Here is a 27,430-nt window from a genome sequence, read left to right on the forward strand (position 1 = left end):
GCGGGTCGCTCAGCTGCTGGCAAAGCCCCTCATATGACTCCAGGCAGGTGCCGCCATCAGCCACCCCGCTGCCTACCACTGAGCTTGGGGTGCTGGCAGTGCTGCCCACCCATGCTCTGTGCCACCAGCCCCTCACCCCCCGAAGCTGGCACAGGGGATGCTTCCCATCCCCGTCCCTTGGTGCTGTCCAGTGAAGTGACCCCCAAGATGCAGAGTGCACTTGCAATACCCCGTATCTCCATGTGATGAACCTAGGGCTGCCTCAGTTTCTCCACTCCCAAGCTCTCTGCGATGACTCCTGGGGGTGAGCCGGGTGCGGTGGCAATGTACCCAGTGCAGGGGGTGGCCGTGAACCCAGCTCGGACATGGGTGTGGGTTGCAGCCCTGGGGTGGGGCAGCCCAGCTCTTGTAAAGGTGGGTGCCAGCATCCCTCCTGCCTGCACCCCTCCTGCCTGCACAAGGTCCCCTGCTCTGCCCCGCAGCACCCCGTGGCTTGCCCTTCCCCACATGTGCGCTAGGTGGGGGGCTGGGTGTGGGGGTGAATGGAGCGTGGCAGCGCCTGTGCAGTGGGGGGGCTCGGGGGCTCACAGCCTGGTACTTACTTGGTCGGCGGGGCAGGGTACAGAGGCGAAGGTGGCGGTGCCTGCGCTGGCTTTTCCCCTCACCCTTTATAGGCGGGCGCCGAAGTGCCGATGGTGCAGGCGGGCAGGGCGCTGTGTCAGCAGGCAGGGGATGGGGGGCACGGGGTGCGCACCCACCCCAGGCTCTGGCTGTCCATTCCACTTAGGCAGTGTGGCGAGAGGGCCCCCCCCGCCTCCCGCAGGGTGACAATGAAAGTGCTGGGCTGTGTTTGTGCAGGGCTCAGGGCACAATGGGCAAAGGGCCTGATGCGATGCTTTCCTTTCTGCCCCCGGACAATGTCCCTGCTTGGCCTGGGATTAGGGACCCAACCTTTCCCAGGGCACCAGCAGACTTTGGCAAGGTTGAGGTTGGTGGGAAGGAGGTGCCAGGGTGATGCAGGGATTTGCCACGGGGGAGCTGAGGGGCACTGATGTCCTCACGCTGGGTGTGGGGCTGCTTGGGGCTGTATTTTTCCCTCTGCCACCACAGATTCCTCCTCCAACCAGGCTCTGCCCTGCATGTCCCGAGCTTGCAGAACAGGGCAGGGACTCAGCCCGCACAGGCAGGGCTCTGTGTGGGGTGTGAGAAGGTTAGGATGAGTGAGAGGGGTGATGGAGGAGGTGTTGGCACAGCCACAGCTTGGTCTGTCCATGCTCTGGGGGATGCAACACCCTGCAGAGGTTCCGGACAGGGCACTGGTGGACTCTGGTTACATGCTACTCACTTGCAATGCCCTGGGCATGTCCTCTGGCCTGGCAAAGGGCGCCCTGTGCTCCCCACATGCCTCCTGCTGAGGCAAGGGACACTATGAACAACAGGAGGGGACCATCACTGGGGCGGAACTGAGTCCTTCACCTGGGCAACAGGAGCCCTGTCTGGGCCTGTGCCTTGCCATGCAGACATCCCCAGCGCCTCCCACAAGGACCTGGGCTGGATGAGGCCAACACAGGCTGGAAAGGAATGGAAGAAGGACGCCCTGCTGCGCTGTGAAATCCTGGGTCTCTTGGCAGTGGCGTTTCTTGCAGCATCCCTGCATAGCCTGTGGTGGGGCCGGGCACTCCCCACCTTCAGCTGGGCAGGAGGGGCAAGGGCTGGCCCAGAGCACCCCAAACCTTCCCAGGAAAACCCCAGCCCCCCCGGGGGTCCCGAGCACGGGGTCAGCATCCCAAGGAAGCCCCGCAGCGCTGGCGATGGATGGCGCAGCACGGGCAGCTGGGGGTGGTGGGAGGACTCCTGGCATCTCTGCCCCGTTCTCATTAGGAACTGGGGGCTGGGGGGTGACACCAGGGCGGCGCTGGGGGCAGGTCCTCTCCGCGCTCCCCCCGCTGCTCAGCAAGGCGCCTGGCAGCGGTTCCCTCCCCGCTCCGAGGCTGGTGCGAGCCGCGCCGATGCCTGCAGGTCCCAGCAGAGGGTGCAGCCTGGCAGCAGTTGAGGCTGGCTCCGGCCAACGGAAGCCGCTGGCTCTCGGCCGGGGTCAGCGCCGGGGAGGCGACCCTGAGCTTGCGGCGCCCTGGGTGCGCGTAGCAGGGTGGGGAGAGGCCGCCTGGGAGCTGTGTGGGGAGCAGAGGATGGATGGAGCGGTGAGGATGATCCCTGGGGAGGGAAGGGGGTGCCTGGGGGTAAGCAGGCAGCCGGGATGCAGCCCAGTGGCCTGGGATATCCCTCAGTGTGCCAGGGGACAGGTTTGGGCAGCGCTTAAGGATGCCAACACCTTGGGTGAGATGCAGAATTAGCACACCGCAGGGTCTCCCCGCACCTGAGCTGTGTGAGCAGAGGTGCAGGGCACTGCTTAATTTGGGGTGATACGGGGTTTGAGGGCAGTCTGGGGTTATGGGGTGCAACGCGCTGCGTGTTGTATTACAGAGCCCAGGGCTGAGACACCGTAGGGTATGTGGAATGTTGTGCGCTGTTATGGGGCGTGTGAGGCACTGTGTAATGTGTCACACAGTTTACGGGGCACTGATGGTGTATCAGGAGGGGCACACAAGCAGCTAAGTCACCCCCTTCCAACCCTTTGGATAAAAACATGGGTGCAGGCTGTGCCCCTTTCTCTCTTCTCAGCATGTCCCACACACTGAGATGTGCCCCAACCCCTGCTCAGCCCATTTGGGTCACCCACATGGGAGCCACAGCCGTGTTCAGGGATAGTGGACCAGGGGCCTCCCCGCTACACCCCAGCATGCTGATGCCGCCTGACCTCCCTGGGCATCATCTCCCAGCACCTCCACACAGTCCTGCAACCAGTCAGCACCCCATGGCTGTGTCACCTGCCAGCCCCCAGCCACATCTGCGCAGCTGGGGACAGGCACAGGGACAGGCAGTGACTCTGCTCGAGGGCAGCTGCTGATACTGGCTCTGGGAGCAGGTTAGCACTGTCCAGGGCCTCCTGCATAGGCTGATTTAATAAGGACCCCACATCGCTCCCGGCTCAGCCTGTTCCTTGCGCTAGCAAAACAGATCCGGTTTCCCCGTGCCATCAGGCACAGCGTAGGTGGCTGGCAGCCCTGGGGCACGGTGGGGGAACCAGATCGCCCAAGTGCCCCGTGACAAGCCCAGACCATGCTGCCCGTGGTCCCCTGACACGTGGATATACCCTGTGCCTTGTACAGGTGCTGCTCCAGGCATGGTGCATGGCCTGGGGAGCCCCAAGGGAGGTAAGACAGGTGTTGCTTGGGCATACTGGTGCTGATGACACATCTGGGACACATCTGGGGCTGCTCATGACAGCACATTTTGTTTCCCACTGCTCTTATGAGTACCTGGGCTAGCTGTCCAGGACAGCACAGCTGTGCACAGTCCTTCATGTAGCCGATGCCATGGGCTGAGTCCTGGGTACCCCTCCCAAGCCCAGGTAGCCCCTCTCTCCTTGCCCCCAACCCCACTGTGGTCTGTATTGTCACCCCATGGGGATGGAGGTCCAGGGGCTGGGCCAAGCAGGAGCAGATGGAGCTGGTGCCAGACCCTGTTTGTCTTTCTCTCAGTTGCTTGGTGCTCTGTTTGTTCTGGGGATGGCTTCCTGCTGCCAGGGCCTAAACAGGTGGCTTATATTTGCAGGGTCCGGCTGATAAGATCAGGGGCAGTGTGTTGTTCCCTCCCCCGAGCCCCACCGCTCCTTTTTCATCCCCTTTCTCCCCCAGCCCCATTTCCCTGGGTAAATTGTCCTTGGCAAGGACACAAATGCCCCCCTTCCCTCTCCAAGCATCTCCCCTTTGGGGTTGCTCTGAATATGGCCACACCAGGTTTGGTAAACCCCAGCCAAAACCCCACTTCCACCTGCTGGGTCCCCAGATCGCAGAGCTGAGGGGCTCGTTGGGGTCCCCACTGCCACTTGTCCCCTCCTGGCCCCTTGCTGACCACATCGGACACACGCGCGCAGGCACATATCCGCCCTTGCAGAGGCGCTGCCTTGCCTGGGGACCCCCAGCACACACCAGCCGCCCGCACACGTGTCCCCTGTGCACTGCAGGCGGAACTCGCAGGACGTGTTGCCTGGCAGATGTTGCCGGGATTAGCTCCCACACAGGCGCACACGCACACCGCTGCCAGCTGTCCTGTGCCCGCACAGGGCCCAGGCACTCGGGATCCCCCAGGGCAGAGCTCGGCAGGTACCTGCCTTAGCTCCTGCTGCACCGTGGGCAGGATGAGTCCGCAGGATGGGCAGGCAGATGGAGAGAAACCCCGATGGGAGCTGGAAGCCAGGTGCTGACTGGTCACCAGTAGCCGAAGGGCAGGGACGTGATTAAAGGCCCAGCCACTTGCAGCACAAGGTTGTACCCGCGTGTTCATGCTCACAGCTGGGTCTTGCAAGCAGCCTCCCAAGCAGTCTTCCATATAGCACCCCTCATCCCAGCCTCTGCTCTGCTCATGTACCCATGGACCCAACCAGCCAGCAGTACCCTGGTGGGACCAGCTCTCCAGACCTGTCCACCTGGTACCCACACCGGCACCCTGGGCACCCCCAGGCATGCTGCTCACCCCCTCCCTGTGGGACGACTGCCCCCACCCTGCCCCATGGCACCCACAGCTCCTGAGGTGCACCCACAAAGACCCACCAAGACAAGGGTGCTCCCAGGAGCACGTACTCACCCCCTGCCACCCATCGGGGACCTGCCTTGGCCCCTGCCTGGCCCTGGCTGTGGGCTGCCCCTGCGTGGGTGTGTGCTCAGTGCCCCGGCTCTGCCAGCCTTGCTCAGCCCCCAGGAGCTGCTGGGGGAGCAGGGGCCTCACCTGCCTGCGCCCCACTTGTTCCCATGGGGATTAATCCCACTTGAAGGTCAGGGAGGCTCCGCCAGCTGCTCACCTCCTGCCTGTGGATTACAGCCCCGGTGCGAGCAGGTGGCAACTGCTGCATCCCCATCCTGGCCTGGCCCTGGGGTGGGGGCTGGCAATAGGACAAAACTCAGCTGGGCTGCTCCAAAAAGGTGTTAGGGGTGGCAGGTGCCTTCAGCCTCAGGTGTTCCCCAACATCTGTCACACACTGCCCAGACAGACACGCCAGGCGCTGGGGCAGAGGAGCTGGTATCTGGTCCCCAGCTCCAGATCCTGACCTGAAACGGAGCCTGCTGGTGCCAGCCACTGCAACGTCCTCCCTAATGCCACAGGTGACCCCAGCCTGGCACCCCCTGGCACCCCATAGTTAGAGTGTCCTGGAGAAACATTCTGGTCCCTGCAAACTCCCAGAGGAGCACTGATGGAGATAGCGGCATGTCCAACCCCACACCCAGCCCATCCTGGATGCAGGTGCATCCGTGTCAGTACATCCTATCATATTTGGAGAGGCAGAGCTTCCCAAGTCCCAGCTTTATCTATATCACCTATAGTATTGCCAGGGGGTTGAGGGGGTGGTCCTTGGACCTCCCTTCCCCAGCTCCCTCAACCCCACAGTCAGCGGATGCCAGCTCAGCCAGCACCCGGCCAAGGTCCCATCCACCCTGGTGCTCCTCCACTCTCTGTTGGCACCCTCTGCAGTGCCAGCACCCTGAGCCAGGGAGAAGCTCATCCAGGAGGCAGAGGTAAAGCTCTGCAGCGGTGTCTCCCCTCCTCCAGCCACTCTGAGGAAGCTGCGCAGGCGGGGGCTGAGCCGGGCACTGTGGCAGGAACGGAACATCCTGACTGAAGGCTCCCAAAGCTGGCAACAGCTGGGACAGGAGCGGCCCTCCTGGCACGCTGCTCCCCACACATCCACCCTGAGCAGGCTGCCCATGCACTGGGGACACCAGCTGGCCTGCGAGACCACTCACCCCTTCCCCAGAGCCGCCATTGGAGGATAGCGTGGATGCACTCTGGGATGTAGGACTTGTGCAAGCTCTGGGGTTTTCCCCCCAGCACCTTCAGTGCTCCAGCAAGGACCCCCCCTTGTGCCCTTTCCTCATGGAGGTTCAGAGCCCTTTACAAGGGAAATGAAAAAAACCTGTCTCTTCATCCCTCTGGAATGTCACCACTTCACCTGTGGGTGTAGGAGGAGGATGCCAGCTGTACCAACCTTTGTTCAATGCTCCGCACAACCAGGAATGGCCTAGGGGCGAGCAGAGCTGCTTCTTGTTTCACTATGTCAAGATGCAGCTCCATGCCTGGTACCACCTCTCCACTCCACCCTGCCTTTCAGATAGCAATTAGCTTGTCCCACTTGCAGCTGGCTTGAGGGCTGCCTCTCTCCGTGGTCTTGAGTTAGGGGGGAATGCGTGGGTCAGACCGATCGCCTTGGGACTGTATCTGAAGCTACAGCCTGGCGCAGCCAGTGCAGGACCCTCACACAGAGCCAGGACAGTCCCTTATGTTCCCTGCTGCAGTCCTGGCTTCGGCCAAGAACAGGCTACGGGGCTGGAGACAGCCAGCGGGTGTTCAGCAGCACCCTGATCTCCGACATTAGCCCAGCCCCAGGGACACAAGCAGCCTTGTGCAAGCCGGCTGGGTACCCGCAGCGGCACTGGGACGGAGCGACCTTCCGTGGCAGGGAGCCTGCGCATCTCCTCCAGGCGCAACAGAGCCGTGGCGCAGGCTGGGTGGGGGACAGCTGGGACCTAGGGGTGCCCACACAGCCCTGGTGCTCAGCTCCGGGGGTGCCCAGCCAGCCTGGTGTGCGGCGGCAGCTCCTGGGCTGATCCCTACAGGGCGCTGGGGTGCAGCGGGCAGCCAGCTGCCTCCGCCACATCCTGCCGCAAAGCACACCCATCCGGGCTGGGCAGGACACCCAGCCTGCAGCAACGCTCACCTCTGCTCATACCCACACCTTCATCTGACGCACAGCAGGATGCAGAGCAGTGAGTGTGGCAGGGGCATGGGCAGTGCCATGTGTTTAGCTCAGCAGGAGTGCACGCACATGCACATGTGCAGGCACATACACATGTGGATGTAGGGCAGCAGCAAGATGCACCAGTTCTGCGTTGCCTGCCTGACCCAGGGAGGGCACACACGCACGCATACACTGCCATGCACACACATAAAAACATATGCAAACACACATGTGTGCATGCGTGCACACACACCTGTGTGCAGCTACACTTGTATGCAAGTGCAGCCCCGGGCACACGTGCCTCCCCAGCAGCCTCCTGCACCCTGCCCTCCCCGTGCAAATCCTCCCTGTGCAGAGCCACACCATGCCAATCCCAGGTTCCCAGGTCCTCAAAGCCAGGCAAATGGCTATGCAGGGCCCAGGGGGCCACAGCACCGCACAATGCAGGCAGCAGCACCCCCTGCAACTTGTCCCCTGCCAGCCTGGCACAGCCCTTGGCACCAGTGCTGGCTCTGACATTGAAGAAGATGGTGCTCAAAGACCCCAGCTCTACGTGACTGGGGATCAGCTCACCCTTGGGTGCTAACCCTGCCACAAGGCCATTCCCCAGCCAACACAGCCTGCGGGGCAACAGGCTTTCAGGGGTCACCTCCAGCTTTGAAGGGTGTCACAGCTTCCCAGTGCCACTGGGCTGGAAGAGCCAGGACAGGGGGAGCGGGCTGGGAAGATGGCAGGGGGGCAATTCCCAGTACTGCCTCTTGCAGCTATCCCCTTCTCCTGCTGGGATATGCATGGGGGCCCTGGCTTCCTGGTCGTTGCCCAGATACCCTGAAAAGCCAAAAAAAGAGGTGCTTTTCTAGAGCATCCAAGCTACGTAGAGGGTGCAGCATGGGTCCCATGGGTCCCAGGTTCTGCCAGGGTACAAGGCAGGCCAGCGGTGCGTGGAGCCACTGAGGGAGAGCAACCTCCAGAGCCCTGCTGTGCCAGATACCATCTCTGCTGGGCTCAGCCCCCACGGGGACGCACGTGTGGCAGCGGGAGCAGCACCGGCAGCAGGGTCTGGCTTTGCTCAGAGCTATTAACTGTGCTCTGTTTGATCCCGGCCCGAGCGGGGCAGCTGCAGGGAGTGTGCATACTGGGGGATGTGTTGTGCTTTCTTGGCTTTTCAACTTTGCCAGGCTTGGTGACAGGAGACAGAGCCTGGAGACACAGCCCCAAGGGGCCTGTGGCCACCGCCATGGCCAGCCACTGCACTGTTTGGTGGCTGTTCCAAGGTAAGGATGCGCACTTTCCGCTGGAGAAGTGTGGGGATGCTCTTTGATTTTGGTGCTTTCCGACACCACCTGTTGGAAGCTTTGCAAGCATCTGCCCAGGTAGGAGTCCAGGAGCTGCCTTGTCTCCACCCCTTGCAGGGTGCCCAGGAGGGAACAGGGGTCTCCTGCTCCAGAGCAGAGGCTGCTGAGCCTTGTCGTGTGTAGGGATTGCATGGGGATGAGGGGAAGCAGCAGGAATCATCCTGTTGCTTGGCACACTCCTGGGCTCCTTCGCCTCCAGCCTCTCCTCCATCCATAACACGGGGCTGTGCTCAGCCTTCACTGTGTTTGCAGAGGGGCTGCAGGAAGCACTCAGGACCCACCTGTAAACTCAGAGCATCCCTGAGCACTGTGGGGCCAGAGCTGGATCATGTGCCACAAGAGAGATGCCTGTTCCCTAGGGCAGCAGGAGCACACTCAGGGCTTCCAGAGAAACTGCAAACAGAGACCAGTGTGGCCAGGCGGGGAGGTGTGGGGCTCTTGTCATCCCCACACACCATCCTGTGGTGGAAGGAAAGCAAATCCATTGCTGTCCCAGCTCTACAAGACTCCCTGCTGCTTCAACGGCACTAGGAGCAGCCCCAGGCTCCGAATGTCACTGCACTGGCTGCAAGGCGACAGGGACAGGACATGGGATGGAAACAGGAGCGCAGGTCAAACACTGCACTGCACTGCACTTTGAGAGTGGGGCAGGCAATGGGCAGCGCTGTCCCGGAGCAGACCTGCTGGTTTCCCGGAGCTACCCCGCCATACCCTTTCACAGCAAGCATAGGCAGAGGGATTGCCACTGCAGGAGCTGGGACCTGGCCTGTGGGGCGAGGGTGAGCAGCAGGTAACACCTACCCTGGGCAGCCCAGCGCAGAGGCAGACAGACCCTGGAAGGGCTTCTGGGGGTGAGCCAGGGCAGAGTGTGAGGGAAAGGTTACAACACCCCTCATCCTTTGCCCTGCTCCCCCGTGCCTGCTCCTGCTCTCCCTCCCCTTTGCCTGTGTCAGCATCAGCAGAGAAAGCTCCCTTGGTGCCAGCAGACCGTTGAGACCTACCTGAGCGTTTGGCAGAGCCTGGTGAGCTGCACCCTGAGCCAGCGCTGTGCAGCACTGCCAGGGCTCCCTGTGCCTGCCACAGTGCTGCTGGGGTGCAAGGGCCAGCCTGCCCTTCCTTCCCCAGCGGGCTGCAGCAGGCAGTGGTCAGCCACGCAGGCAGGTGTGTGTGCCTAGTGTGTTAGTGATACACATGCTCGTAATGCCATGGGCACCCATGGGTCCTGCAGGTCACAGCCTGAAAGCTGTGTCAGAGATGCCGTGTGTACTAATGCCACATGGGTCCCCTGTCCCACACGTGTGGCTCCTGCGGTGCTCATGCATGGTACCTGTGAATCGCATTGCGTTGTGTGTGCTGCGTGTCCATCGCTTCATACATGTGCCACACACAGGTCAAACACTGCACGCACGTGTTTGGGTGAAGCCTTCGTGTTGTGCATGTCCCTTGCACACTCCGCAAATGGGATGTGTGCTCATCCCGGCACACGTGCTGCAAGCAAGCGTGCATTCCCTATGCAGGCTGCGGGTGCTGTGGTACCTGTGCGCACACTTGCAGATGGGCTGGACCTGCCTAACGCGAGCCGAACGAACAAAACGTTCAGGTCAGGTCTTGCACGTGGGGCTCGACGCCAGGCAAGTGCAGAGGTGCTCCAGGCTGGGACGACGTGGGCTCTGGGGGTGCCCTGCTGGGGGATGCTGGCAGCCCCTTCCCCATCCTTCCTCCCGAGCCAGGTGCCTCCAGGCTGGGAGCCGGTGTCCTTGCTGCACCCGCTGCTCTGAACCAGCTCCAAATGAGCTCCACTGGGGGTAAAGTCCGGAAGGTGGATGCTTGACACCTGCTGCCTGGGAAAGCCAAACAGAGCAGGGGCGGGTTAAACTGGCATGGCAGGGTGGGGAGGCAGGGTGGGAAAGCAGGAGAGGAAGGAAGGAGGAAAGTAAATGAAGGAGGGGAGGGAACAGAAAGCGTTGTAAAATACAGGTGAGAGAGAAGGGAAGAGTTAAGGGAAAGGGACAGCCGGGACAATGTCCCCAGAGTCCATCCTGTTCCGTCCTGGGAGCCTGGGGGAGCCACCAGTGTCCCATTGCTCATCCCAGGGGCCCCCAGGCTGTTGTCCATGCCCAGCATCCCGCTTGCAGCCAGGCTAGGCAGGACCCCGGCCCATGTCTGCAGGGGTGCAGCAGCTCACCTGGCTCTGGTGACACGCTGGCAGCTGGCAGGTGAGCGGCTTCGCCTTCCCGCGCCGGCTCACGGCAGAAAATGAGGGTGACGCGGGCTGGATGGGGCTTTTATAGCCCTGATAAAAATAGCGCTGCCTGGCCGGCGATCGGGGGGCCGGAGAGATGTGACTGAGCAGAGACAGGCGAGAGGGCTGGGCTGGCGGCGGCGGAGCCTTCTCCCAGCACACCTGTCAGGGCTCTGTGTTTGCTCAGAGCAAATATTGACCGAGGGAAGGCAGGCTGGGCAAGGGAGGCGATTAGCCCACCTAGATTAGAGGCAGAGCAGGTCTCTATGCAAACTCTGCAGCGCTGCCTTTGTTAATGGGAGCCTGATGGGCTGATAGGATCCAGGAGCCTGGGTGCTGGGGCGGTGGGAAGGAGGAGGAGGTGAGGGGGAGAGAGGAGGAGACATCCATTAACCTGCGCTGGAACAACACCAGCTGTCACTTTTCCACCCACCTGCCCGGCTCACTTTGCAGCTGGGGGTGAGGGGAGAGCGGAGAGCCAGGGCAAGCAGGCATGAGGAACCCTGCCTGGGTAGCACTGGGATGGGTAGCACAAGTGCTTGCTTGCACTGCTTTGGGCTGCTAGGAGGTGAGCAAGCAGTATGGTCCCAGGGCAGGAAAGCAAAGCTAGTGCCTGACACTGAGCGCCAGTGATGGGCTCTCTTGCCCCCACCCCAATCCTCCAGCTCATGCTGAAACCCCCCTGGGCACACCAGGACGATGCACACTTCATTTAGAGGAGCCCACAGACCTCTGAGTCAGGCAGCAAAGCAGAGCTTGACAAAACCACCTCTGCTCACTCCGTTTGGGAGTGTTTCCAGCATGGCCGCGTGGGCCAGGAGCCAGCTGTCCTAGTGCAGCCACAAGAACAGGATGTGTTTCACTCCATGCACACATGCCTCCCAGTGGGGTCACTGCATCCCAGAGTCACGGTACTCTCCCGCATCCCAGCTGTGTCACTACCCAGCAGGGTAATGGGTGCAGGCACCTCCATGCCAGCTCTGGGGACAGCGTGCAGAGAACATGGGGAGGGGGTAGCAAGAAAAGTTTAACCACACTCCTGCGGCAGCCGGCCACATTACCCAGCCCTGACAGTTGTAGAATCATAGAAGAGTTTGGGTCAAAGGAACATTAAAGCTCATCTAGTCCCAACCCCCTGCCATGGCAGGGACACCTTCTACCAGACCAGGTTGCTCAAAGCCCCGTCCAACCTGGCCTTGAACGCTGCCAAGAATGGGGCAGCCACAACTTCTCTGGGCAACTTGTGCCAGTGCTTCACCATCCTCAAAGAATTTCTTTCTAATGTCTAATCTAACTCCACTCTCTGGAAATTTAAAGCCATTCCCCCATTGTCCTACCCCTATATGCCCTTGTAAGAAATCCCTCTCTAGCCTTCTTCTTGGCTGGAGCCAGTAGGAGCTGTGCTATCTCTCTGGGTTCCTCTGGCACCCACAGCTCCTGGATAACAGAGCATGAAGTGCAGCTGCAGTGGCAGGAGAAGCTCCTTTGTCCAAGTGCACTGGCCTGTTTGTTTGTGTAGATGGGTGTAACACTGCTTTAACCCCCACAGCAGAAACCTGCAGGTATCCTGGTCCTGGGTGTGCTTTACAAACCGCCATCATTACTCTTTCCAGAGCTGAAGCGTGCTCGCAGGTTGCAGTAAATGATTTCCAGCCGTGAGTGGACAGTGGCAGATCCTTACCCACCGCCACCTAACCCTTCTTCCTTGGAGCTTTGTCCCTCTCAGAGCCAGGATTTTGAAAGGCAGGCTCCATCCCTCCTGCCTGCCACTGCCTCTGCAGGATGGGGTCCCCCAAGCCTGCCATGGAGAGGAGCTGGAGCAATGTCAACCTGCTGGCCTTGCTCATCCTGATCCGCATTTCCAGTAGTTTTGCCAGCCAAAGACATGTGGAACCACTGCTGCCCTGGACTGTGGTGCTAAGATGGAATGTGATGTTCCCCCTTGTTTTGATGCTATCAGACCCTGACACTTCTCCTTCCCTGGTGTGGGGAACATGCTGGGCAGGACTCTCACCTCTCCCTGCAGAGCAGCAGCTCCTGGCATAAGTAGGCTGCCTGGATCCCCGCCTTTCCAAAGGAGCCATGAAAAACACCACACTGGTGATGCTGTGGTTCCAGAAGACATCTCCGAGCCTACGTACAATGTTAAAGATGATCTCGTACCCAACCTCTCTCCTCCTAGGGCAGGGCCCCACCATAGAGTCATAGAATGGTTTGTGTTGGAAAGGACTTTAAGACCATCAAGTTCCAACCCCCCTGCCATGTCACCCAAGGTCCTGTCCAACCTGGCCTTGAACACCGCCAGGGATGGAGCATTTACAACTTCTTCGGGCAACCTGTTCCAGTGCCTCACAGCAAAGATGGCCCTTGCAGGTCTGGTCTATGGATAATGGGAGAACAGCAGGTCCCTTAAGCTTGCAGAGGGCTGGACAACTATCCTGTTCCCAAATATCAAAGCAACACAGCTGAGCCAACAAAACCCCGCTATCTTAGACATGGGAGGCCAGGGGTAGAGGGCCTCTGCCCATCTCTGCTAAGGGTTTTGGGAGCATCACCTTCATGTTTTTTCTCTCCAGGATTTGGCTTGCCTGTGCAGACCCTGCAGGCTAGGCAGGGCAGGAACTTTCCAGGTTCCTACCTAATACACAGTACAGGGGGAAGAGAAGTGGCTGATTCCAAGCAGGGGCTGTGCCAGGGACTGTCCCTTCAGCAGGGGGACCAGGGACTGTCTGCTAACACTGCCCCCTTCCCACATGGATGCAGAGCCATGCCAAGTGGGTCTTTGCAGGGGATCAGGATCCCCAGCCTGTAATGAGACAGCAGAGCCTTGCAGACACCCTGGCAGGGAAGACCAAAAGCAGCTTTGTTCCCTTCCCTTTATCTCCCAGACAATGGCACATTCAGCAGGTGTTAAATGTTTTAATGGGATTCAGGATAGCTTCTGTTGCCCACCTGCCCCAAGGCCATTTCACCCCTCCCTAGGAACCAGAACTAACAGCCAAGAAGAAAAGGCCTGTTGTGTGTTGCATTAACTGGCTGATGACTGAGCACTCCCGATAACCAGCACAAGGAGGAGGGGAACCCCATTAGCTTTGCCAAGCTCACACTCGGCCACCCTCATGCTGGCTGTACGGTTACCTGCCAGCAGCCTGTCCTGGCCACCAGCCTCACGGGAACATCACCCCACTTCACCACCCCGACATCAGTGGGAAGGAGCAGGTCCTGTATCTTCGATATCTCTGTTGGAAAGATGTGCATTATGAAAGTGGCTGGCGTTGGGGCAGGGGCCAAATCGAGCCAGTACAAGCTCAGAGTTCTTGCCTGAGACCCAAATGCAGTTAGTGGAGACGGGGCTTCTCCCCTCTTCTGGGAGCTGGGCTGTGGGTCTGTCTCACTACAGTCCCACAGTTCATTGCCTTCACCCTCTGCAGTTACAAAGCTGCTTACTAAGGGACAAGTTTTCCCTTCCAGCACTGCACATCTCCATCACATCACCTGGGTGAAAGGGCCAAGGAGCTGGCAGCACAGCCTCTGACAGCAGAAAGGAGCAAAGCTTTCATAATCTAAGATGGTGTGGGATTCGGTTAGGTTGAGGGAATGGCCACTGGTGGGGAGGCTCCACTTCTCCAATGATGTGGACAGCAGTGTCACTTGGTCACATGTGGAATGTTTTCCAAAACCAGGGCCAGGGCTTAGTTCCCATTTTAAGAATAGGAAGCAGGAATTACCCCAGCCTGGGAAGGGGGCTAGCCCTGGTGTATTTTTAATTTAGGATGAGGATAGAAGAAGAAAAGTGTGACAGCCACTAAGGGCTTTGCTTAGTGCATGCTGAGTGTTTCTGGTTGACAGGCACCAGAGGAGACCTAGAATACAGGTGACACTCCACCATCTCACACACCTTGCAAACAGCAGAGGGAAAAACGGCTTCTTTCTCAGAGGTAGGGGTGGCTTTCAGACCTCTTGTTCCCTAACCCACCTGTTGCTGAAAGCATGTCCCAGGGCTCTCTCCTACTAGAGAGATGCTAATCAGAGAAGTGAATTTACCTCTGGTAGTGCTTCAACAGGCAGGTAAAGTGTGAGTAATGTTTCCTCCATGCCCAGGCCATGTTCAGCACAGGAGAGTGGGGAGGATAGGAGCTTTAATGGCAAAAAAAAAAAACAAACTTCCCTGCACACGTGTTTGCACTCAGGCTCCATCCATTCGCTCTTGGGCGCTAACACCAGACTAACACACAGCATTTCCCATGCTGACCCATCTGTCCCACAAGGCGGAGGAGTTAAATGGTGATTCGGCTCAGACAGCATCAGATCACACGGGAGGTCTGAGGACCCTGTCTGCTGCTCCAGGCAGCTGGATTCAGACTGCTTTAGGACAAAAGTGGGGCTTCTGCCTTTGCAAGTGTTATCCACTTAGGAACCCTGGCACAGGACTACAGAGCATGTGTAGTGAGGAGCCTTGACTAGGCAGAGTCACCCCAACAGCCTGGCCCTGCTGTTACCTGAAGCTGGGGAGAAAAGAGGTAGGACTCCATCACCCTCTCAACACCAGCAAAAGACAGAAAGGCTGCTGTGTGACCTTGGAGACCTGGCATCTGGGGTGTTTGGGAGGGAAGAGAGGATCTGTATTTCGCATGAGAGGGGTCCAGGATGCATGTGAAGGCCCGAGGCACCCAGGCTGAGCACAGGAGCTGGCAGCGCCTTTGCTGTATCTCTGACAACAGGAACAGCTCAGCCCTGGGGCTTAGTAACCGTTACGCAGACAGGGCCCCCGTACAGAACAGAGCGCTGGGGTGGTGCTGGGTGAGCTGCGGCTCCCCTGGGCACAGCAGGCAGCTGTGGGCAAAAGCCCTCTGTAGCTTCTGGAGCATGGTCTTCTCTTGGGCTGCAAGACAAGAAGATGTAGCTCTGGTTTTGGCTGGGTGCTGGCACCGGGAACACAAGGCAGAAGGGTTTGGAGGGGAACACCAGCTGTGTTCCCACCGGAGCAGGATGGCTGGGTGACCCGCAAGGTCACAGAGCCCGTCGCGGGGCTGCAGAAGAGGGGATATGCTGCGAACCCAGCCCGGCTGCCTGGCAGGACCGGCTGCAGCCTCTGCAGGGAAGCAGGCAGCCGGTGCCCGGCACTACCCTCAGCCCTGCGCCGGTACCTGGCATTTCTCACGACTAACACTGCCACCTCCCGGCTGTGACAAACCCACTCTGCGCAGCGACACCCTCCCGCAGCCCGGCGGGACCCTTCAGCCCGGCCAAGACTCAAAGCACCCCCTTCACCAGTCTGAAAAGTGAAGAGCTTGTCTAGGTGCTCGCAAACCCAGATGCATTGATTACGTATGTTACACTCCAGTGTCTGTGTGCCCAGAGGCAAAGCTGCTTTTATTGGGTTACTGAATGTGCTGTACAGTGCTGCAGCCTCTCTCTCGGGCTGGGTTGCTGTATGTGGGACCTGCAGCAACCTCTGGAGCAAGGAAGATGGGAGGATTCAGTACCTGTGTCCTACTGATATTGCCAGGGGCTCAGCACCTCAGTGCCCAGCTGTCAGGTCCGTCCTCTGCCACATTTCTAAGAAGATTCCTCTCCCAGTTCATACAGACTGGGGGCAGTGGGAACAGTCACAGAGGTTGTCCATGTGCTCCCTGTAGCAGAAGGAGGTTCTTCTCTGATGATGTGGCCAGCTACAGACAGGCAAGACCTCATTAGCTCTGCTGTGGAGTTGCCAGAGGATTCAAATTGTAAATGAGGACATAATCAGGACATAGGCCCTCAGAGGCAGACAGCATGCTGAGGTCCGGTCATGGGGTTGGAGGATTGCAGCTGCTCTGGTCATCACAGGGACAGGCTGTAGGGTGGAGGAAGCTGATGCGCGTAACAAGCTCAAGCCCAGCAGCTATGCTCTTGAGGGTGGTGGCGGTGCTGGACTGGTGATTCTGAAGAAGAGGAGATTGGTTTTAGGCTGGGGAGAGTGCAGCCTGCTGCTGCCTCCCTCCAGGCAATCATCACCCCCAGGGATCATGGGAAACACCCAGCATCAATCTAGACAAGACTCCTGTAGCTCTGGAGATGACATCTCCACCCAACAGCCCCCTCCTATAGTCCCCCGATCCAATCTGCCTGCAGTTCTCTCCAAGCTGGGACAAAGCCTCATGTTTTGCCTCAGCCCCAAATCTGCCTCCCTACTAGTGGCCATTCCCTCATCCTAACTAAATCCTAGACTTTCTTAGACTATGAAAGCCTTGCCCCCTTTCTGCTGTCAGAGGCTGTGCTGCCAGCTACCTGACTCCTTTACCTAAGAAACCCTCCTTGTGCTGGGCTCTCCAGTGCCTCAGACTCTTCTGATAGCTGTTCACTCACAGGGCCCTGCTGCTGAACTGCATGGTGGTCTCAGGTCCACAGAAAGGCTGTACCATTATCACCTCTGCTCTGTGGCTTAGGACAAGCAAAGCAGGGGCAGAAGCTTTGGGAGTAGATTCCCTGTTTTGCACAGGCAGCCTTGACATTGACAGACAGTGATCCAGCTAATCTATGTGGTCTAGAAAATGAGCTGTACTTTAGCCTGACATATTAAGGTCAGGTCCCAACCCCTGCCAAAGCATAGATACACTCTGCTACCTTTGGGAAGAGCTGGAGGGTAGAGCAATGACCCTGGGCTGGGCTGTCAGCACCACTTCCCCACGGCTGGCTTCAATCAGGATATTCTGCAGAGTGTTCTCCAGCACCAGCTCCACCAGGCTGCTAAAGGCTGGCTGCCTAGAGGGACAAATGTACAGGCAGAGGACAGCTATCAAAAAGCAGATAAGGCAAGCTGCTTGCTGTGACTCCTCCCAGGACACATCTCCCAGCACACACACCAAAGACTTAAGCAATGGGGTGCTGACCCCCCTCCCAGAGCTGCCACCAGCTGGTGTCAGGCCCTGACTTCAGACAGAGCTGGGTGACTGTGGTTTTAGTAGTTCCTCCCTCCAAGTTGTGCTGTAGCTAGTATTTGTGCATATGCTTGTGGCCTGTAGCAGTGTGTAGCCACAGCAAATCCAAGGTGATGAAATACTACAGTGAAAGTAAAAGGTTAGGTTAACACACACTGCACTCTAATCTCCAATACATCCAGGACTGCCAGAAGATAAAGCGGACATCACTCTCTAACAGTGTCCTGACACTGCCCACAGATTGACCCCAAGACACAGCAAACCTGCAGTCTTCATAAACCACACTAAGGAAAGGGTGGTTGGGTGAGCTAGTGTCAATTTCCACCCAGGACACAACAACTCTTGCCACAAAAGGAGAAATGAGTTTCTGGCCAGGCAGTGCACTGCCATGGCTCTCTTGCCTGTGCAGCTTCCTCACCTGCTTATCATCTCCTGCTCCCTCAACTGCTCATGGTGGGAAATCTCCAGCCAATCATTACTGGGAGAGGTTTCCTGCCTTGTTTGTTTCCTCTCTCCATCCTTCTCAGGGTAAAGATCTGGCGAAGCAGAGACCCCGGAGGGGACTCTGGAGCTCTGTCTCCTGTCCTGGAGTTCTGCTGATTCCGCACACCGAAACTGGGAGAAATATGGAATGGGCTCATCCAGGGTGCTTCTTATTGCATCATGGAGCTGGGTGTTCTCCAAAAGGCCTCTGGGAGGACAAACATAAAGGATGAGTCCCAGGAAATCAGATGACAGATGTCAATGTTTACTCTGTCCCTTCTTGCTTTCTGGGCCTGAGAGAGCCATAAAGATGGCTTGACCTAAGGAAACTTCCTTTCCCTCCCCAGCACTGGTTTTTCAGCTGACAGAAAAAACAGGTGAATCCCAATGCAGCCTGTTCCAAGTTCATGGCATCAAAGTGCCCTGGTGTCCTGGGCACTGACACCATTCACTAAAGAGAGATGGGCCCAGCGCCTAGCTAGAGAGCAAGATCCTGCCTCTGACTATCACACCAGGGCTTCTAAGCTCTAGTTCCCAATGCAGCCTTTTCCAGGCTGCATCTCTCATTCTGGTGCAGCAGGAGTGCACAGATTCCTCTGGGATTAGCAGAGGGCTGGCCATGCTGCACACATTCCCCTCCAAACTGGGTGGGGGTAAAATGATACACACCTGATGACACCTGTGAGTATGTCAGTCACTATCTGCAACTCCTGTTTGGAAGCAGCAGCCAGGGACAGCCTTTTGAGCTCCATTTCCATTCTGTCTTTGTCTCTTCTCCCACCCACAAAATTGGTTTTCAAGGGCTGGTCTCTGAAGGGCCTGGGAAAGAAGGAATTATTCTGTCAGTGGCAGAATCAAACTGCCAAAGACCTGTTTAAGCAGCAGCTCTGCAGGCAAGCAGGGAGCAGTGCAGGAGTGGGAGCTGCTGCATCTGTGAAAGCTGCAGGGACGTTGTCATGAGAGAGGAGCACTGAGCTCTGAGAGTATCTTCTTTTTGAGGGAAAGAGACAAAAAAGTTGTGTTAGCTAATGCTGGGGAAAGCAAGGCACCACTTGCCTAATACTGTGGCACTGGAGAGGAACAGAGCAGAGCTCCAAGTTCAGTCCATACCACAGCATGGGCAGCCCTGGCTCAGATGAAGATGCAAATCCAAAAAGCTTACCAGGACAAGAAGTACTTGTGGAGTTCAGGGGAGAATTTGTTGAAGAAGTCCTCAAGAGAGTAGGCTGTGGCTGTCACACCAAGGTGTAAGAGGATGGGCTTGGGAGGCTCTGGTTTGACCCACACCCGGCTGGATTCTTTGTCCAACAGCCGCCTCCTGTCAATGTGTCCAGCTGGCTGATTTGTTGTAGAGTGGTTTTTAATAGGGGGTAATGTCTATTAGAGAGAAAGAAATGGCAGGTAGTGAGCTGCTCCTTTGGCCACAGATGGGCTGGTACTGGGAAGCCCAGCAGCCAGCACCAAGACCCTGGACAGGAGAGAGGGTCAGAATGATCTTGGCACTGCAGTTCTCCCATCACACACAAGTGGCCATGCTGGGAATCAGGTCCACTCTATCCTCCCTGCCTAGCATGCCAGCCCTGAGGGTTAGCAGGACTTCAAGGTCTCCCCAGGGTACTTGGGGACGTTGTATTCTTATCCATCCCTTTTGGAACTCTGGGATGTGCAGAAACGCATGCAAAAATAGTCTCCCAAGCCTTGAAGAGAACCAGGAACTGACTCCAGCCATACCACATGGGCCAGTTTGGGTTCGCATTACCAGCAGTCAGTCTGGGGGAAGTTTCTTAGGGCAGGAGTAGTCCAGAAGCCTGGGCCAGAAGGACACCACCCAGTTTTGGAGAAGCCCTCACCCATCGCAGGACTTTGGTAACCTTTGGGACATAACTGTCCAGCCTCTGAGAATGAGGCTAGAAGCCTTCACTGCTCCAAACACAGAACAGGCGATGATTGCAGGCTCCAAATTAACACTGGGAGAAAAACCCTATAGGACTAAACAAAACTGCTTTTACTTTCCTCGACCATCCTTATATTCATTCCAGTGAATGCCTCAACCTGCATCACTGATTACACGTAACAGCACAGGGCAGACAGTCCAAAGCTAGAGCTGCCCTGAGCTGATACCTTCACACAGTACAGTTGAGGTTATGCAGAGGCACTCTGCAGGGTCCCAGGAGCGCTGCTACAGCCTTACTATGATGGGAATCCTGAGATAGCAATCTGTGTCTCCTAGCTGAGTCACTCTGCTCAGGCCCAGCCTCACGCAAGCTCCCCTTGACCCTTCCACCTCTCGGGTTAGCTGGTTCTCCGCAAGCCCTGTCATTCCCACAGCACATACTGCAGGTGGCTGTACACACACTGTGGCTCTGCCTTTGGGCTCAGACAGTTCTGCAAAGCATTCGCTGGGACCTTGTCACACCTTGCCACAACTGCTAGAAAAGCTGTCACAGTTGTGCAAACTTCAGGGGCAAACTGAGCTTTAAAGTTTTATGGGCACTTAACTCCAGGCAGTCCCAGCCTGCAGTTTGTCCTGAGGCACAGAGCGCAGCTCTTTTAGCAGTGAGAACAAAGTCTGCACCACGTCATACCAAGGTCCTGCCGCTTTCTGTCATGGCACACATTCCATTGTGGCCACAGCATGAAACCAGCCCAGGTACTGACTGCCCTGTGTGCATCTTTCCTGCTTATTCAAAGCCTTTCCACCTTTCTCCAGTCATGGGTGGACATTTGGTTCCAGTTTCACTTCCTGTTCGCCTCAGCTGGAAAGTTACTGCCAACATGGCACAGTCAGTCTGCTGCTTCTGGCTTCTCCAAACAGTCTGTCTCCCAAAGCCTTGAAGCTACAAATCATGCTGTGCTCTCTGTCCAGGCTCCCACGCTGTGATATCAGCATCTGCTTCTTTTCTATAGCAGTCAGTTTGATTCTACTATGTGTGAGACAGGTCTGACTTACCTTGTATCTCCTCATCACAGCTGAGGATTCAGGAAGAATTTCTGTCTCAGCAGAATCTGATGACCTCTAAAAAGGGAGATGGAAGGGAGAAGGAAGAGAAATTGTCTTATAGAAAGATACGGAGCAGAACAAGACTCCAGGATTTTGTTTTACTTTGTCCCAGCTGAGTCAATGACCTCATCCTCCCATTCTTCACTCAGGTCACATTCTTACTGGCAGTTACACATTTCTCCCCAGTGTTTATTCATAGTTAAAAATCCAGTCATCAGCTTCCAGAGCCACTGGCTTTGTTTCCCCTAAGGCTTCTCATGCACTTCCGAATTTCAGACAATCATTAGCAATTTCAGAGTTTGTGATTCTTGTCTAAAAACCAGCATCTCCTTTTCTGCTATCCACAGACCAGCTATGGGACCTGGAATAGATCAGAGTCTCATGTCCTCTTATCAAGTTGCCTAGATTTTTTTTAAGAACATTTCTTGTCAACATGGGATGCTGTTCCTGAGCTGAGCTAAGCTGGTGTAAAGTTCTGGCAGTACTTACCCCTGCAGGTGACTTTTGCTTCCCCAGGTCCTTCTCTGTGATGGTGAATTCCACAGCCTGCCTCACCTTCTCCTTCTCCCACTCCTGCAGCTCCCTCTCGTACTGAACCAGGGACTCCTGGATGTATAGCTATGAAGCAAGCCATGTTTGGAGTGAGCAGGGCTAGAAAGGAGCTGTAAATAATACAGTCTCTGGCTCGAGCCCATGCCTGTCACTAATTTCTCCCTTCCAAGAGATCCCAGCCAGAAGCCCACTCCCTTTCCATGTCTTCCAATAGCAAAAGGGAGAGAACCATTATTGTAAGACTGATACAGAGAAGACACAATCTCTTGCCAAAGAACAAGTGTCCAGAGGGACGCTACTTTAAGTCTGTGCCCTCACTAATATTACAGAAGCAAGACTTGCTTTTTACAGATACTTAAAGTCTCTGACATCCACTGGAAAACACTTCCATTCAAACTGTTACCTCCTGTATCTGCGTTCAAGCCACGAAGCCACATTTCACAATTGCACCTCATCTAGTGAGCCACACAGACACTTAAACCACAAGAAGAGATGAAGCTCAGGATCTTCAGGAATGAGAAGCACTGGCCAACATTATGGAGCAAAGTAGGATTCCTTCAGCTTGCTGACTGCTGGGGGCAGCCATTTGGGAACTGTAGTGACATGCCCAGGTGATGGTAATACACAGGCACCTCTTGGGTCTCACCTCACACACCAGATCTGTGCTGCAGAAGGAAGCAGTCCCTGAAGGTTGCAGTGTGATGAAGCAGGGGATGGTTTCTCCAGGCTGCACAATCCCTACTTCTGGAGCAATCTGTAACAACTGGGGAAAAAAACAAACAACAAACCCAAGCCATAGAGGAGCTGTTTCATTGTCCTGGAACCTTCCTATGTGCCTTCACTTTGTAGGAAACACAGGACTGTGGGAATTCTCTCCCCTCCCCTCTCAAAGGTATATGACATGAGTGAGGTACAGCTGATATAGTGCAAGAACAACCATGGACTTTGCTGGTAGTTGTGGTCCTGAGATTCCTTATTGCATCCTGTAGTTCCAGGTTCATGTATCTTCACTGAAGTCTTCAGATTTCCCTCTGAATTCCATCTTTCCCCCCTGTCCTGACACTTGCCTTCACTCTTCTCTGCCCTTTCCTTTCAACAGCTAGTACAAAAGTCAGTTCCTTAGGACTGTTTCTGAATGTGTGGTTGAAAATAGAGTTGTAAGGTGGTTTCAGGACACAACAGAGATGGGCAAGAAGGGTTTAGAGGAAAGAGAAGGACTTACCCTCTTGTCTTTGCAGGTGCTTATCTGCCAGGCAAACACAACAGTCTTGCTCTCTGAGATATTGTTGAGAAAGACAAGTCGACTAGCTTTAGCACAGTCTGGGATATTTCCAAAACAAATCCTTCTGTGGGATAAGGTGGCTGCCTGCAGGAAGCAAGGTGAAACTAGGAGAAACAGCAGGAAAGGAAGACGGGATGTGGCTGTTGGGGGAGGGCAATCATAGTCGCCTTGAAGTTATCCAGCAATTCATGGGTGATATTTGCCAGTTATCTTTACCATAACAACTTGAGGGAATGTTACATTGCTCTCATTTTTGCTCTGGTTACAATGACTCTTTACATCAAGAGAACAGGCCTGTTGCAGTGGGAATGAATGACTAATGAACAGAACATAACACTGGTGCTGGGGCAGGGACCAGCAGCGCTCAGATTCCCTCCACAACACCTGCAGTCCAGGCCTTTTCCTACTTCAGTTGGCAAACGCATGAGGTCTATCCTTGCCCAAATCATCATCAACTTGAATGCGAGTTTTGGGAAACTGCTCCCTACGGCACCTTGCTACTAGTCTGTCCCCTTCTCCAGGCAAACTCCGACTGATTACGTTGATCATTGGAGAAGCTAATGACTCTTGGTTACAGACGACAGAGCCTTGTGGAATGACATCTTTGTTGCCAGCCTGAGATAAGTTTTTAATCATCTCTTTGCTATACCCAGGAACGCAGTCGCCCTGCTGGAAGCCAAAGAGTGTATGTAGCTATGGCTGCACTCCACATTAGGCACACTAATGTCAGCAAGGATGAATCCTTTACCTGCCTGGACTGTGCCTCTGCTGATGCTGTTTAATGCTGATTCATTACACTGTGGGTAATGAATAAATCTGTGAGTGAATTTAACAACCGATTCTCCCAGGCTGGCAGGCCAGCTCAGACCAGGCCAAACAAGCTCCTGCTGAGCCAGTGACAGGTTAAACACGTGCATTCCTCAGGATGTATCTGAACGAGTGACTATCCTGCAGTCTGCATTCAGGTTATGAATCATCTGAGTTTAGGTGTGAAATGGTAGGAGCCAAGCCCTGGCAGGGTATGTCAGGAGCATAATGATTTTTTTGTGAATGAATTGCCAAAGAAAAAGGTGCTGTAGCTGCCAATGAAAAAGCTAGTTGTGATGGAGGGGTAATTTTCAATAGAAAATTCAGAACATGAACAAAGCCTAAAGCCTTTTTTGTTCTAATGACAGTGGAAGCAGCAAGCTGGAAAGACAGCACCTTTCAGAACAACTGCTTTTTATGAGTTAAGCTCTAGATGACATGCTGGAAGGGAAATATCTGCTCTATCTCATGGCAAATGAACACTTCTGCAACAAAGACTATTGCTAGATGGGGCCACTTGCATGTTTCAGTCTCTCATGCACATTTCTGGATTGTTCATATTGCCTATATCAGCATGCCTGGACTTACCTGCCCAGGCACAGTTAGCTTGGTAGAACCTGAAAAGACTGAAGGAGGCAAAACTTCACTGGATGAAGCAGTCTCTTCTATGGTGTTTGGATCGTAGCCTTCTCCCTTGAAAGTGATCACAGCTGATTCACCTCCCAGGATGTGGATGGGAACATCAACCTGCCTTGGACAAGAACAGAGTTTTAAGTCCAGAGTCATATTTGGGAGAGATGTGCAATAAGCTAATATACTTGCTAATGGACTAGTTTAAATGCAACACATGAATGGATGAAAAGAAATCCAGTCTTTTATTCTTTCAGGCCTTGCCCTTCCCTGCTCACTATGAGACGGGAAGAGAGTCCCTCTTGGAGCAAAAGTTGGAGTTTTAGATTTATTTATTTTTCCATGCATCCACTGCAGAGCGGGACAATTGATGGTGCTCCAGCTCTGGCCCTGACTGCCAGCTGCAGCCTGGGACAAAGGTCTTTGGGAACACTGTTTGCAGAGGTCTGCAGCAATGCACATTGCATTGATAAAAGACACCAACTTCAGTGTCTTTGGTGAAGTTACTGGAGGCCAAGAATGAACCAAAAATCTGATCAGATACTGTTGATATCCTCAGTCATTGTTTGATCCTTGAAAAATAGGATGACCTTGGTTGCGGAAGAAACCTATTCTTTGGGAAGAAGAAAAATATGCGTTAGCAATCTCTCTGCTGCATTTCCTGAACAGACCAGCCACACATTAGCTTTCAAGACTCTTTGCTTCTTGGAGGAATGGAGCTAAATTCAGCTGTAGCATGACATGGACCAGCCATTATTAAGAGATCTAAAAAGTTTCAGGCACACAAGAGAAATAAACAGTTTCAGGCAATCATCAGGAGGGTCTTACCACATATGTTCTAGCTTCCAGTGGTGAGAAGATCCATTCAATGCAGCCTGTTATGCCAGGGGGGATTTCACCTCTAGGAGTTAGGCAGACAAACACAGGATGCTGAAAATTTTCCTTCTGGATCTTCATAACCTCGTCCAACTGAACCTCAAATATCACTGGCACGGAGCCGCCATTGTAGAGTTCATAAATCTAAAGTGAGTGAGAGAGAGCAGAGCTTTCTACACCATGCACAAGTTCAACTAGTTAGCACTTCCTCAGAGGACTCTGATAAGCATTAATAATTAATAATTAATTAGGCAGCTAAGAATGAGGAGACCTCATAGTGTCAAGGTTTATCACTGAGGCTCTAAGAGGAGACTGTGCTGAGGGTTTATCACCACCCATGTACATTGATAACTACAGTGCCTCTCCCAAGTGGTGCCCTGCAAATTCACTCTAGGAGAAAATTAATACAAATTAGCTAAAGGGATCACTGTAAAGCGGATTAGTCGAAATGCAAAACCACTCATATTAAAGTGATCTTAATTCAATTCAGACTTGTTCATTTCTCAAGTAAATTAGGTAGAACAGAATCAAAGCTGCCTTTTTGCTGAATAAGTGCTTAAGGAAGTTTAATTCATTTACTAAAAAGCTAATCAGAATTTATTTCCAGAGTGCCTGCAGCAGCTAGACAAGTTTTCACTTGGATCCAGTGCAAGAGAATAAGGGGATGACCTAACACACCTCATAAGCATTCTGGCTAGAGTGAAAGCCAAATCTTGTCAAACTAGAGATGGTGAAAGGTACTTTCCCTGCTGCCATCCCAGGAGCCATTTCCAGACTCTGCTAGTCTCAAAGCTCTGCTGTAACGCTTTCCTTTGGAGGCCATTCTGTTTTCTGGGAAATGCCTTGGATATTGCTTATCCTTGGGACACAGTAACACTAGCCCCTTCCCCCCACTTGCTGCTGGGATTGGCCTCAGGATGCTCACCTGTGTGGGGGGGTGGGAGGTCCCAATGGCAATGGGTGTGAAGAGATGCTTTGAGGATGTAAAATGAATGTACTGCTGGCCCTCTTCCACTGTCACACCGCTGAAGTTCAGCTACAGCGGAAACAAACACAATTACTTTCTTACAGGGGTTTGGTCCCATCATGAGCAATTGTACAATGACTCTGAAGGACTTTGCAAGTTGAGGTCAACAGTTACAGATTTAAGTAGTCCTAAGAAAAAAACAAGGAGATGGAGAGCCTACTCAATGGTTGGCTCTCCTCTGAAAGGTTTTTGCATCTTGTGTCAGAGAGAGGTACTTTTTTCTCTGCTGTATCAGGCACTAGCCTCAGTGTTTCTCTGTGCAAGTATATGGTAGAAATTCTCCATGAATGAAAGTGTCTGGACTGTACATAAAACAGTGTGCAGCTGTGACAAACAAATCCTTTGGAAACACAGGGTTTTAGGTAAGTAATGGTTTCCTCTTGGAAAGGACCATCTGGATGTCTTCACTCTGGAGGACATCCTGCTCCAAGAATATGTCTAACAGTCCAAAAGCTGGAAGATCTCAGCTGAATTTTAAGCAATCAAGTAATGCTCAACAGCAAAGCAGCCACCAAGCACTTCAAGCAAAGCAGAGAGATTTGCAGAGCTATTTCATGGAAAGGAAGGGAGACAGCATTCTGCATCTTGAGAAAACTGCAGTCAGGCTGGAGATGAGTCATGATGCATGATTTCCTGCAGGATCACCCAAAGCACCCTTGAGCTGTCTGCCTTGAGGCAGAGGATGCAAAGCAGTCACAGAGCTAGTAATATCTTTGCATGGGCCAAAGGGAGATAAGTTGCTACAGTTCGTAATTAGCTAAAGCATGGCTATTTTTCAAGTGCATATGCAGAAGATGGAGGTGATGTTTGTGATGGCAGGTGTATGCCTTGGACAGACCCCTGCAGGAGATACTGTATCAGCTGCTTAAAAAGAGCAGAGAATGCCAGTTCCTCTAAAACAACCAATTCTGTTTTAGCTCCATAAGCAAAGTGAGGAGGGAGAAGGGACTAGAAATACAATGCTAACAAGGTCTCGCATGGGATCTTTTCAAAGCACTGCATGAGCATTCAGCCTCCTGAGAGCCTCAGCAAGCCCGATGAAGTGCAAACAGGAAGAGGACCAAAGCTGATGCTTTCAAACTGCAAGGGAAAAAGTGTCAGGAACCTTCCTGAGCTTTGGGAGTAAAACACCCATTTGTATTACTTTGGTCAATAAAAAACTACCTTGGGTTCCACCAGACCAGAACTATTGAGGAAGAATTGCCACCGATTTTCTTAGACACAAGATGCAACATTCAAAGGACTGTCAGTTAAAGGAAGACAAATACAGAAAAGTAAAGACCTGCTGCAATCAGTTCTTCCATAGTGCAGAGATCTTGTCTCACAGCAATGACTTAGAACATGAGAGGGGCAGGGGTGCCAGATTCCCCAGGGAGCAGAGCTGCCTGGAGAACATGTGGTG

General features: G+C 54.6%; 1 protein-coding gene across 1 annotated transcript in view; it reads right to left on the reverse strand.

Moving 5' to 3' along the window:
* Positions 1 to 15,826: 15,826 nt before the first annotated feature.
* CFAP65 (cilia and flagella associated protein 65) overlaps positions 15,827 to 27,430 on the reverse strand; it is a 32,108-nt gene continuing 20,504 nt past the window's right edge. The window contains exons 21-32 of the mRNA XM_065672857.1: positions 25,927 to 26,037; positions 24,954 to 25,145; positions 24,084 to 24,242; positions 22,629 to 22,772; positions 22,053 to 22,169; positions 21,344 to 21,472; positions 20,804 to 20,869; positions 19,016 to 19,230; positions 18,523 to 18,672; positions 17,789 to 18,061; positions 17,057 to 17,194; positions 15,827 to 16,374 (exon numbers count right to left, since the gene is read on the reverse strand). Of these exons, the coding sequence (XP_065528929.1) occupies positions 16,335 to 16,374; positions 17,057 to 17,194; positions 17,789 to 18,061; positions 18,523 to 18,672; positions 19,016 to 19,230; positions 20,804 to 20,869; positions 21,344 to 21,472; positions 22,053 to 22,169; positions 22,629 to 22,772; positions 24,084 to 24,242; positions 24,954 to 25,145; positions 25,927 to 26,037 (1,734 nt within the window). The 3' untranslated portion in view covers positions 15,827 to 16,334. The remainder of the gene's footprint in view (positions 16,375 to 17,056; positions 17,195 to 17,788; positions 18,062 to 18,522; positions 18,673 to 19,015; positions 19,231 to 20,803; positions 20,870 to 21,343; positions 21,473 to 22,052; positions 22,170 to 22,628; positions 22,773 to 24,083; positions 24,243 to 24,953; positions 25,146 to 25,926; positions 26,038 to 27,430) is intronic.

The sequence above is a fragment of the Lathamus discolor genome, chromosome 3 (genome assembly GCF_037157495.1).
Source record: "Lathamus discolor isolate bLatDis1 chromosome 3, bLatDis1.hap1, whole genome shotgun sequence".
Classification (NCBI taxonomy): domain Eukaryota; kingdom Metazoa; phylum Chordata; class Aves; order Psittaciformes; family Psittacidae; genus Lathamus; species Lathamus discolor.